The 13,746-nt window shown below is 38.3% G+C and overlaps 1 protein-coding gene across 4 annotated transcripts; it reads left to right on the forward strand.

Annotated features, from left to right (window-relative positions):
* Window positions 1–1,095: 1,095 nt before the first annotated feature.
* Window positions 1,096–11,948, forward strand: LOC143040598 (uncharacterized). Of its 4 annotated transcripts, XM_076211712.1 has the most exons (3): window positions 1,096–1,253; window positions 9,890–9,927; window positions 10,066–11,948. In XM_076211712.1, exon 3 carries the CDS (start codon window positions 10,438–10,440, stop codon window positions 11,395–11,397), a length of 960 nt encoding a protein of 319 aa, XP_076067827.1. In that variant the 5' UTR covers window positions 1,096–1,253; window positions 9,890–9,927; window positions 10,066–10,437; the 3' UTR covers window positions 11,398–11,948. The 4 variants fall into 4 exon arrangements, with proteins under 4 accessions (XP_076067827.1, XP_076067825.1, XP_076067826.1 ...); XM_076211710.1 differs by lacking the exon at window positions 9,890–9,927; XM_076211711.1 differs by lacking the exons at window positions 1,096–1,253; window positions 9,890–9,927 and adding an exon at window positions 2,136–2,246.
* The last annotated feature ends 1,798 nt before the right edge of the window (window positions 11,949–13,746 follow it).

The raw sequence follows: 13,746 nt of genomic DNA on the forward strand, positions 1-13,746 counted from the left end.
TAATTTCTTGATGTCTTTTCTTTTGGTGTGGCAACCCTTTTGGCTCGTGGACTGGTTAATACGAAAAGCTATATTGGTAAAGGACTGACCGGTTCTTCCACTCCTTGGCAAGTCTTGTCTTGAAGGTTTCTAGTGAGGCAGCATTTACAGTGTGTTGCGATAATCTATTCCAGACTTCCGAAACTCGAGCTGGTGGTTAAAAGAGATCCTTGAGATTTTGTCTCTCGCCAAAATGTTAAAGAGGAGCGGAAGGTAACCAAGAAATGCCCACTGAAACGTACGAAGGTTGACCACTTGCAGCTACGTTGATCAGTAAGACCGCTCCCAGCAGGGTTAAAAGCATACCGGTCATCCCTGACGTCATGGCTTAAATTTTCACGAGTATACACAGGATACAGTGCCGATTGTGAACTCTTGATCTGGAGACGCCAACACGCGTACTCGCAACAACTTCGACCCCACTTAATGGTATCTAGACTAATCATTTAAGATCACTTCTCTGTACCAGGTTCGTCCTTTTCCGCCCTTTCCACGATGAGCAATGATGTCAGGGAGAATAAAAATTAGGAAAAGTAATCGGGAAGAGGATACGAAGGAGGAGACTTAATTAACAAGGGGAGAGATGGAGGAGGAAGAAGCTTGGGGGATACCGTGGAAGCCTCAGTTGTTCTTAGCCGTTTACTCGTCGTGCGAGGTCGGTCTGGGGAAGGGGGAAAGAGGGGTGGGTTGGTTTATGACCCTCAAACACTGGCACCCTTGTTCAAATTGTAAATAAGCTCGGGACCATAGCATTGACTCGGGCATTTCGATTCTTCATTTCAAATTTGTTTTCCTAATTGTAGCTACCATCGGATCAGCTAGTCAATGCAACTGTGAGCGATGGATAGATTATTCATTCACAATTCACTTAGAAACCTATCCCCTCCTTTGGCACTCCCCCCGCGCGATAAAACCCCCCAAAAAATACGGGAGCCACGTGCTCACCGTTTAGATATAATTTTATTGAGAATATTCGTATTGCGTAAATACTTCTCCATTTTTTTTCCATCAGAATAATTCTAAAGGGAATTAAAATCGGGAACGCATTCACATTAATGCACTACCTGTCCGGTGGTAACGCGTCCAGCACTGTTGTTTACATACCACCGACCTCATAGCCTGGCCAATTCCAAGTTTGGGCACTTGTTCGTACTGTTCGCGTGAATGTGTGATATACAGTACAGGCCAGACCCACGTGCAACCTGCCTGAATTCGTGAGTGCACATGAACAGTAGCAATGTAGCATGCATAACGTGTTCTTATTTGCTACACTTCAAAAGCTTTACCTGCTACATCGGGCAGTGTATAGAATGGGTGTTTCCTTAGGGGGACCCTGTACCTAATTATCATGATATTAACTGATGTATTATGCCTTATGTAATCTTGTTGTTTCTAATTGTTATATATGTATTTACTTGATTGAAAAATCAGCTTATAAATACGTGGTAAACATAACTGATAGATTACCTACATCACAGCTTTGTTTCCTGGGGGGGGGGGGATTTAATGTACTTATTTTTCGTGTTGCATACATACATACATACATATACCAAAGGCATCTCCCCCCTTACACGGGGAGTAGTCAAATAGAAAAAGGCATAGAAACCACTCTCACCCATTCCATTTCCTATATCCACTCCCCTCCACCCTCCTCCCTCCCTCTTATCTTGGCATGTTAGTATCAAATATATTATGGTGTGTATATTTTTATTGTTTCCAATTACTACATATGTACTGGCTTTATAAAATATTCAACATATGAATATGTATTAAACAAAATTGTGAATGATTGCGGCCTGATATACCTTGCTGTGAAGTTGGTAATCAAACACAGCAGTTATATTTACTACATATTTTTAAGTTGAAAATTTTATGAAGTAAATATATGTGTACCGATCAGAAACAACAAGAATACATAAGGCATAATATATATGATAACATAAATAGGCACATAGGGTCCCTTTAGGCGGTATTATTTTAGTTGTGCACACCTATGCAATATAGCATTAGAAAATTAAATATCAATTTTGTAAATTATAATACATGAACATAATGTGCGATTTTCGTGACTGAAATAAACAAAAACTTTACTACAAGCAAATTTACTAACAAATGAAACTGCTAGGATATGGTACGGACGCCATGCCAGTCCAGTCACTATCAGACGACGGCTTTCACATTGTGGAATGGGTGTTCTCCAACTCCAGGTGACGTTAATAAGTGCTGTTACAAAGATAATAGGGCTTCCTTGGAATTTATGAGAGAACGAGGTTCTGCTGTCATCTGTTAATTGCCCGAGGTACAATGATAAATTGGGATGTCAGCATTTGTGATGACAACGACTACGACCTGGATGATCTTAAGAATTTGAGGTACCGAATTACTAAAACATAGGTAGGTCAGGTTAGGTTAGGTAGGTCAGGTTAGGTTAGGTAGGTCAGGTTATGTTAGGTAGGTTAGGTAGGTCAGGTTAGGTTAGGTAGGTCATGTTACATTAGGTTAGGTAGGTCAGGTTAGGTAAGTCAGGTTATGTTAGGTTAGGTAGGTCAGGGTAGGTTAGGTAAGGTAGGTTAGAATAGACTAAGTTATCATCCTTTTCTCCTCTTTGACCTTGGCACTTATCAAAACAAACATGGCGTATCATTCAACCGCCGCAACATCATTAGAAAATACGTTTAAGCAACTTTTTCGTTATTGATTTCCGCCAAGAAAATCACACATTACGTTGATCTATTACAATTTACAAAATTAATAATTAAATTTTTATTGCTATATCATGCAGGTGTGCACAACTAAGATTTTAACCCTTTAATCCTTAAAGGGACTCTATGTACTTATCAATGGGTGTTACCTTAAAGTTTAAGGTAATACCCAGTGTACCACCTATTTACCAGGTTAAAAGTTCCTTTACCCTGACCAATTATTCATAAAGATGATTGCCAATCTCACAGTGGAAATTCTTATTAAATATTTTGAACCCATATATAATTACTACAAATGAATAGCAATGATGTTAGCATTTTTTTTTTAGACGGGTGAACATCTCTTAATATACCAAGAGTTAGGTCAGGTCAAGTCAGGTCTGGTCAGGTCGGGTCAAGTCTGGTCTGGTCTGGTCTCACAGCTGCAGGTCTTCTCTATATCATTGGTTAGCTCTTATCATTCCGAATATTTTGAACTTCATACATAAGTACTTAAAATTAATAGTAACATTGGTAGGAATTAAAAATAAATAAATGGGCAAACATCTTGGTATATTGATAAATATTTACTGGTCTCACAGCAGCAATCCTTATTGGCTAGCTGTTAACATTTTGAGTATATTGACCCCATATATAAGCACTTCAAATTAATATTGGCAGCAATTTTTACAAAATTGAGATTGGCAAGTATCTTTTTATTTACCAATGTGTGTATCTTGTTTGCTTACATTCTGATTTGGGGGTTGGGGCTCCATTTTATCTTGCTTGGTACAAAAATCAAGAATTTAAGAAGTTCACTACCTAGTCTCTGTAATCACTGTGCACTGAGAATAATATTCTTGGAAGTAAAGACTGTGTCCAGATCACTTCCAGCTTGGGTAGGTCAGGATTCTGATTTCTTCAGTGTCCTCTTCCAGTTGACCTTGACCAAATGTGCCTGCTACTACAATACTTTACTTAACGTTATATTTGATCCATGATTCACCCAGCATTTATCAAATCTCTTTTTGAATTGTACAACAGTAGACAGTTTTAGGGAATCCCTATTTATCAGAAGCCCAATTTAATGGCAATTTAAAATCACCAATGGAATATCCTGGAAAGTTTGAATTAGCAAACATAATTCCATTAAATTGAGCATATTTCATTATGTAATAGCAAAACCAATAATATGCCAGTAAATTTAAAGATTTGGGTAATTTTTTAGAAATGCACACTTACACAGTTTAGCAATAGAAAATTAGATATTAATTTTTATAAATTGTAATACATCAATGTAATATGTTTTTCTTGGCAGAAATAGATAACAAAAAGCTTGCTAAAAGCAAATACACTACTGAATGGAGCTGCAATGACAGGTTTGAGATGCTATGTTGTCATCTATCCAGTCCCTTCCATGGCATTATGACGATGGCGCTGAAATTGTGTACTGGGTGTTCTCTTACTCGAAGTGACATCACCATGCTATATATTTTTAAACCATGCTAAGGAGCTGAGCTTCATACTTTTCTTCAAGCTATCAAACTCCTACAACTAGCAGTCTGGTTGGATGCCAAAACTCGCCATCAACATACATGACAACATTGACCCTGATGACCTCTAGAATTATAGGTACTGCATTACTAAATGCAGGTTAGGTAGAATAGGTTAGGTTAGATTAGATGAAACACTGTACGAGAAGCCATTCCAATGTGACTTGTGTGAAGCAGCCTTCTCACGAAAGAGTAGTCTCCAAAAACACTTGGCTACTCACTCTGGAAAGAAGCCTTTCCAGTGTATCATATGTGTTGCAGCCTTCTCTGGAAAGAGTGGTCTTCAACGTCACATGGGGAGAAGCTATTCCAATGTGAGCTCTGCGATGCAGCGTTCTCTAGAATGGGTGGTCTCCAATATCACATGGAGAGAAGCTTTTTAACTGTGACCTGTGTGATGCAGTTTTCTCACATAAGAGTAATATCAAAATTCACATGATGACCCACACAGGAGAGAAGCCTTTCCAGTGTGACCTGCGCAATGCAGCTTTTGGACAAGATGTTCAGCTCAAAAATCACGTGATGAAGCACACTGGAAAAAAGCCATTCCAATGTGACCTGTGCAATGCAACTTCCTCACTAAAGAATAACCTCAAACATCATATGATAACCCACACCAGAGAGAAGCCATTCCAGTGTGACCTGTGCAATAAAGCTTTTGCATATAAGTATACCCTCAAAATTCACATGATGACCCACACAGGAGAGAAGCCTTTCCATTGTGACTTGTGCAGTGCAGCTTTTGGACAAGATGTTCAGCTAAAAAATCACATGATGAAGCACACTGGAGAAAAGCCATTCCAATGTGACCTGTGCAATGGAACTTTCTCACTAAAGACTAACCTCAAACATCATATGATGACCCGCACTGGAGAGAATCCATTCCAATGTGACCTGTGCGATAAAGCTTTTGCATATAAGTATATCCTCAAAAAGCACATGATGACCCACACAGGAGAGAAGCCTTTCCAGTGTGACCTGTGCAATGCAGCTTTTGCACAAGATGGTCAGCTCAAAAATCACATGATGGTCAGCTCAAAAATCACATGATGAAACACACTGGAGAAAAGCCATTCCAATGTGACCTGTGCAATGCAACTTTCTCACTAAAGAATAACCTCAAACATCATATGATGACCCACACTGGAGAGAATCCATTCCAAAGTGACCTGTGTGATAAAGCTTTTGCATATAAGTATATCCTCAAAAAGCACATGATGACCCACACAGGAGAGAAGCCTTTCCAGTGTGACCTGTGCAATGCAGCTTTTGCACAAGATGGTCAGCTCAAAAATCACATGATGGTCAGCTCAAAAATCACATGATGAAACACACTGGAGAAAAGCCATTCCAATGTGACCTGTGCAATGCAACTTTCTCACTAAAGAATAACCTCAAACATCATATGATGACCCACACTGGAGAGAATCTATTCCAAAGTGACCTGTGTGATAAAGCTTTTGCATATAAGTATATCCTCAAAAAGCACATGATGACCCACACAGGAGAGAAGCCTTTCCAGTGTGACCTGCACAATGCAGCTTTTGCACAAGATGGTCAGCTCAAAAATCACATGATGAAGCACACTGGAGAAAAGACATTCCAATGTGACCTGTGCAATGCAACTTTCTCACTAAAGAATAAACTCAAACATATGATGACCTGCACTAGAGAGAAGCCATTCCAATGTGACCTGTGTGATAGAGCTTTTGCTTAACACAGGACAGAAGTCTTTCCAGTGTGGCCTGTGTGATGCAATTTTCTCACAGAAGAGTTCTCTCAAAGATCACATGAAGACCCACACTGGAGAGAAGCCATTCCTGTGTGAACTGTGCGATACAGCTTTCTCTCAAAAGAGTAACCTCAAATCTCATGTGATGACCCACACAGGGGAGAAGCCATTCGAGTGTGACCTGTGCAATAGATGGGCAAGCACCTTGCCTGGCACACTGAGCAGTGTAATGCTGCAGTAGCTTTTGCAGTTCTGCCTGTCCCATTTCCCCTTCCAGATAGGGATGACCAGACCCATTTTCTTGTCTAAGGAAATAACACTGGAATGCTAGACAGCAGGCAGTACTGCATGCAACCCGTGAATCATGACCTTGCTTCCAGCAACTCAACACTGATGTTGCAGATGTCAGGTGCCTCTCCACCCTTCAACTTACAGCTCCTTTGACCTGGCAGAGGGCAAAGATTCATCTATCAATGAATTAGGAATCGCCACCTGAACACCATCAAGGGGAACCTGTTCCCTTGGAATATCACCCATGAGTAACTGCTCAAATTACTAAACAAAGGGGATATATGATGTGAACAAACCCATGTCCCTGGCCTGTTTTGCATTCTCACTTCTTGTTAAACCTGTCCTGTTTCTACTTCTTCCTTCCACTAGTCTTTGGCACATATTTGTTCACTCCTAGGTTGCAAATGTCAAGAAAGATTTCCCATTTCCCTCTTATTCCCATGGTATTCATGAATATATATATATATATATATATATATATATATATATATATGTATATATATATATATATATATATATATATATATATATGTGTGTATATATATATATATATATATATATATATATAATACATGTATATATATATAAATATATATATATATATATATATATATATATATATATATATTTTCCCAAAAGTTTATTACCTTGCATTGCTTTGTAATAACTAAACTAATCACAAATGTAGTAAAGTTATATATCCTGAAATTCACTCAAGAATACAATATCTTTGGAATGAATCGGATTCCCCCCCAAAAAACAACAACAACACAAAGAAACAAAAGTAAAATGCTTTTAAGGATATTTTCTCTTTATTGTTTGGAAAATCATGGTTTGCTCTTATAGTAGGTACATGTTTCTGATATTCCTTATTCATGAGGCAAGGAGTCAAAAAAGTTATAACACTAAGCTGGCATAACTGATTTCATTGACTGCAGGTCATTGAATTTCCTCAACTTGATAGGTAGTCTTGATGGGAACAATGGGATCCACTTCTGCATTATGAACCCGTTGTCATAAAGACTTCCAGGTAGAGTTATTGTTGAATGGCAGCTTGCCCTTCACTGTTCCACCATTTTGGTACATCATTCTTCTTAATTCACTAACCACTGGATCTCCTGATTTTTCCCCAGACCTAATTCTGCTGACAAATAAATTTTCCATCTCCATTAACTCTTGGTGTTTCATTTGACTGTGGATTGTGATGGTTTCATCGTCTCACACTGGATAAGAAATGCATAATCTTGATCAGTGAATACATCATTCACTATCTTTTAATGGCGCTGTGCATGGAGTCGCACTCCATATGTGTGTGCCCTGCCACAAGGAACTTCTGAAGTATGGTGATACTATGTTTCCTGGCCAGAGCAGAATAGGTATTGGCAGGACATGAATAATAAACACCAATGTCTACAAGGCCTCAGATAACAATGATAATTACAATGTTGAGTACCTTAACTTTGGCAAAGCTTTCAACAAGGTGCCCCACCAGCGACTACTAAATAAAATCAAAGCCCATAGCATAGAAAGAAAAATGAAATGATTAGAGCATGGATCAGTAATGGAAAACAGTGGGTGACCATTAACAGTGTAAAATCCAAATGGGGGAGTGGTATATTAATATTGGTCATTGATTATTTGGTCATATCAACATCAGCAAAGACATGACACTGGATGAGCATATGATAAAATAGTCGGAGAAACCTATGATTTATTGAGGTCAATAAAAGTGCCATTTGCCTATTTGGATGAGGAAATGATGAAAAAAAGAAAAGAAAATTAACTACACAAATAAGACCAAAACTCGAGTATGCAGCAACACTTTGGACACCCAGTACCAAAAAGAATATAAAGAAGTTAGAAAGAATACAAAGAGCAACAACAAAACTGGCACCAACTCTTTCCAAAATGACATATGAACAAAGACTGTCCAAATTAGAATTACCAACTGGAACAAAGAAGGGAAAGAGGAGACCTACTAATTACCTATAGAATTATGAAGGGAATGGAAATCTTAGATAAGAATGACTTATTGAAATGGGGCAATGGAAAAACAAGACATGAAAAGAAACTAAAAAAAAGATAATTACAGAAGAGCTCTGAAAAAAATAGCTTCCCACATAGAGTGATAGATATTTGGAACAAATTGGACAAAGAAACAGTGTGTGCAAACACTATTCAAGATTTTAAGAAAAAACTTGATGCTGAGAGATACAAAGATGGGTCACCACGAGCATAGCTCCCTTCCCGTATAATACAACTAGGTAAATACATATCAACTTCATGAGTGTAATGGAAATGGAAAACTGGTCATTGTAATGGTGTTTGATCCAACCCATTCAGAGAGAGTTAGAGAGTTCAGATAGCAATTCCATTAACATTGTAGTGAAACAATAGTTTCACTACAATGTTAATGGAATTGCTATCTGAACTCTCTAACTTGAGCCACTGTCCAACCAGTGTAGTGGATATAAGTGCTAGTGATAGTATATATGTATGTACTATTATGTTCTTGTACATACATACATACATATACCAAGGCTTTTTCCCCCTTTCAAGGGAGGTAGCCAAAAAGGGAAAGGCATAAAAACACTCCCACCCATTTCATCCCTAAATACACTCCACACCCCTCCCACCCTCCCTCTCATCTGAGCACCTCCTGGATGACGGGTCATCCCTGCACCTTGCCCACCGCCCATTTAAGGAGCAGTAATGTAGGAAATGTTCAAATGAGACCAGAGATTACAGGACATCCATAATTTGATTGGGTAATGTTGATAGGCAGTAACGCAATCTAAACCGAGATGATACTAATATCAGTTAAAGGTTCCACAAAGAGAATGGGGAAAAATCTTTTGGGAGTATTATCTTGCAAGTCTCACAACCAGTTAGGGAGATGTCATAGGCTTTGTGAAAGATGACCATGTTTGTGTTTATAATGCCTCTGTGTTTAAATGTCTTGTAGGATGAAAAATGTTAAAGCACTAGTTGTCTTATTAGACACTGTCTTCTCACTACTTTCACATTTACAGGGATTGAACTGATAGCAGTTCCTGCCTGAGCAGGTCATAATTGTTGAGGTTTTTTAGTTGGTATTTCTGATAGTTTTTTCCTATTAGACATACAGGTATTTTACTAAATATGACAAGAAAAAATATGGATAGTACCTCTTCATTTTCTTAGATCAATTTTATTGATTAGATTTTGCTGAAATAATAAAATGGGTACACCACTTACCAGTGGATCTTAAGTGATGTGATTGCATCACTTATTTGAGTCAGAGAGTGAGATGAACTGAATAAACCTTTCTAGAGTAAGTATTGTTTAGATTCAGGTTTTGTGAGCTGAAATGTGAAATGTTATGGAGTTATATTGAAATATGTCTGCTGTGGCCAGCTGGGCCCTTACCCCTTCCAGATCTCATGACCAGATGAAAAAGCTAGAGGAAAATTTAGTCATTCTGGTTATGATGGCTTGAGTATGTATCTATTGGATGATTTTCAGCACATTTTTAATGAAAAAGTAGAATGCAACATATCATAGCACCATATCTGTTAGTGTTTCTAATTTTTTATGTTATTGTCGATCCTTAGACTGCCTGGATGAGCAGTTCCGACCTATTTTATCACAGGTGATGGCATGTACAAAGGGTCTGTTTAGGTATAAATGAACTTGAGTATGAAATGGTGTGTGTACAAAACATCTACAATCCTATTATTACACAATCTCACTGAGTTAGATGTCAATCTTATAATTTTTTTTTTTCCAGGATGAAGGTAACTATCAACATTTCTTTGGAAGAGCTATCCCTTGATTCCATGTTTGTCATACAAAGAGGGGGATCCTGCATGACATCTGTGGAGCATCTGTCTCGCAAGTCATCTTAAGTATCATATGACCCACACTGGAGAAGCCTTTCCAACAGGATCTATGCAATGCAGATTTCTCATGCAAAGGTGATCTTAAATGTCAAGTGGTGCCTCACACCGCAGAGAAGCCATTTCAGTGTGACCTGTGTGAAGCAGCCCTCTCACGAAAGAGTGGTCTCCAGTGTCACATGGTGACTCACACTATTGAGAAGCCTTTCCCGTGTGTCATGTGTGATGTGGATTTCTCATGAAAGAGTCGCCTTAAATATCACATGATGACCCACACAGGTGAGAAGCCTTTCCAGTGTGACCTGTGTGATGCAGCTTTCTCAAGAAAGTGTGCTCTCAAAAATCATGTGATTACCCACACAGGAGAGAAGCTTTTCCAGTGTGACCTGTGCAATGCTGCTTTCTCACAGAAGAGTTGCCTCAAACATCATGTGATGACTCACACTGGAAAGAAGCCATTCCTATGTGACCTGTGCAATGCAGCTTTCTCACGTAAGAATCAACTAAAATTTCACATGATGAACCACACTGGAGATAAGCCATTCCAGTGTGATCTGTGCAATGAAGCTTTTGCACAAAAGGGTCACCTCAGAGATCACATGATGACCCACACTGGAGAGAAACCTTTTCAGTGCAATCTGTGTGATGCAGCTTTCACACAAAAGAGTTCTCTCAAACGTCATGTGATGACCCACACAGGAGAGAAGCCTTTCCAGTGTGACCTGTGTGATGCGGCTTTCTCAAGAAAGAATAGTCTTAAACATCACATGGTGACTCACACAGGGGAGAAGCTATTCCAGTGTAACCTGTGCAGTGCAGCCTTCTCTGGAAGGAGTGGTCTCCAATATCATGTGATGACTCACACTGGAAAAAAGCCATTCCAGTGTGAACTGTGCAACGCAGCCTTCTCTGCAAAGCATAGATTTCAATATCACATGATGACACACACTGGAGAGAAGCCTTTCCAGTGTGACCTGTGTGATGCAGCTTTCTCAAGAAAATATACTCTCAAAAATCATGTGATTACCCACATAGGAGAGAAGCTTTTCCAGTGTGACCTGTGCAATGCTACTTTCTCGCAGAAGAGTTGGCTCAAACGTCATGTGATGACTCACACTGGAGAGAAGCAATTCCTATGTGACTTGTGCGATGCAGCTTTCTCAAGTAAGAAACACCTAAAATATCACATGATGAACCACACTGGAGAGACCATTCCATTGTGATCTGTGCAATGAAGCTTTTGCACAAAAGGGTCACCTGAGAGATCACATGATGACCCACACTGGAGAAAAACCTTTTCAGTGCAATATATGTGATGCAGCTTTCACACAAGAGTTCTCTCAAATGTCATGTGATGACCCACACAGGAGAGAAGCCATTCCAGTGTGACCTGTGTGACGCGGCTTTCTCACGAAAAAGTTGCCTCAAATATCATGTGACCCACAAACAGGGTTGGAACTGGCCCTAAAATCCTTTAAGCCATTATGGCTAATAGATGAAAATGTATCTTAGCCACATTGGGGCTTCAGTAGCCACTGTGGCTAATTTATTTCTTAGCCTCTTGGCTACAGATTTTGCAATCTTCATGTTAGATGACTTTGAAACTGGAGCTATGGGATAGTACACTGCATGCTGATATCATTTTCATAGGTACTATTGCTGAACATGCTACCATGCTTTGTTTAGCATATTCAGGACGAGTTGTGAGACATTTAAGAGGCTGCTTGCCTCCTGTATGTGCTGAAGAGTAGGCAGTGTGTTTTATCATGTATTGATGAAATAAAGAATTCTGGATTACAAAAATATATATATTTTTATTGTTTGGCAAAACTTGACTGAGATCAACCAAAATATAGGAAATACTTAAAAAGAAAAAAAAATCTAACCAACAATCAGTAAACATAGACACATGAAGTTGTACTTGTAATGGAGTCACTGTTCTATCCATGACATAGTTTTACATTGCTTAATTCTAAGTATATTATTGACAGGCAATCTACACTCGATATGATACGCTATGGTACTCGAGACCGGTAAAAGTTTTTCCAGTTCTTGAAATAAGTATAGTTCTGGCAAAATGGAGAAAGATAAAGAAGAATAACAAATGAACCAACTAAGAGAGGACTAGACGTAAGTATATTAGAAAGCCCTAGAGGTGGCATCCCCAAACACCATTGTTTGATGGATACTCCTAGAAAAAACCAAAGGTGGGAAAATAATGCCTTTTCAGGGTTTCAAAGAAATCTAGGTGAAGTAGGTAAAAGTTTAGATATAGACAGACAAATTAGATACAGTAATGCATTAAGAAATTGTGAAGTAAATTACTTCATGGAAGAAATCATAGATTTAAAACTAGTTCACTGAGCTGTCCACAGGGAATTGATTATATTGTGCAAGAGTAATGAGCAAACAATTAAAGAATTAAGTGACCTAAAGATTGAAATTGAAATTCTTAAGAGAGAATTAAAAAAGAAAACAAAAATATAAATGATGAACAGAAAAAGAAGGTCAAAGAGCAGTTGCAAGTAGTGACCGGGAAAGTGGCAGTCATTCAAAGAAACAGACCTCATTGAAATAGAAAATCAAAGGAAACAAGATCAGGAAAATCAAGAAATATCTTTTAGAGAAATATTACAAAAGCAGATGGAGGAAAATACAAAAAGTTATGAAAGTAATTAAAGAAAAGGAAAATTGGGTGAGCGGTACAATTGACAAAGGTAAGTGCATTGTGGTCCATGGTATCCAGGAAAAACATGTATAGATACCAGAGAGAAAAGGAGAAGGAATTAGCTAAGGAAATTCTGAAAGAAATACAGGAAAGACAAAATCTCGATAAATTGACGAAATCCATAGAATAGGCAAATATTCAAAGAAAAACAACATAGACCTCAGAAAATAAAACTAAGAACTCAAATTATAGCAGAGGAGGTATTATCGAAAGTGGTTAAACTGGCACACAGTGAGAAATTCAAACGTATAAGGATATGAGTGATGAGGAAAAAGAGAGACAAAGCCCTCAGAATTGAAGCCTATGATCGAAATGAAAAGAGAACAGAGACGGGGAAAATATGAGTTTTTTGGAGAATGCTGGACTTGAGACTGAAAAAAATGGTACATAAAAAAAATGGAAAAATAAACCAAAAAAATAAAATAAAATATGAAAATAGAAATGGCATACACAAATATTGATGGCATGATCTCTGGAATCAATGAGTTAAATGACTAGAAACAGAAAAACTTGATATCATGGGAATAGTAGAGACAAAATTGAAAGGACCTCTATCAACAAGCATAGTGGGACATGGTCTATACAACCACTGGGTGAAAAATAGAACAGACAAGCAAGGAGGAGGTGTCATGATATTGACCAAAAAGGTCTAAATGTGACAAAGATAATTGAAGGCCAAGGCAATGTCGAAGTAATTATGATCAAAATTGCAAACAAAAAGATGAAAAGCAGAAAATTTGTAGCAGTGTATGTACCACCAAAAACACATGCGTGGTTGGACAGCAAACATTCTAAATTACCGGAAGAAACAATGTGCTAAACGAGTCACTGAAAGAGGATGGAA

Source organism: Oratosquilla oratoria, chromosome 29, assembly GCF_046742065.1.
Source record: "Oratosquilla oratoria isolate Oo_2021 chromosome 29, ASM4674206v1, whole genome shotgun sequence".
Classification (NCBI taxonomy): Eukaryota; Metazoa; Arthropoda; class Malacostraca; order Stomatopoda; family Squillidae; genus Oratosquilla; species Oratosquilla oratoria.

Bases quoted from the DNA above. Each gene is read 5' to 3' on its own strand.
- LOC143040598 (XM_076211712.1), top strand. From the start codon at position 10,438: ATGATGACCCACACAGGTGAGAAGCCTTTCCAGTGTGACCTGTGTGAT.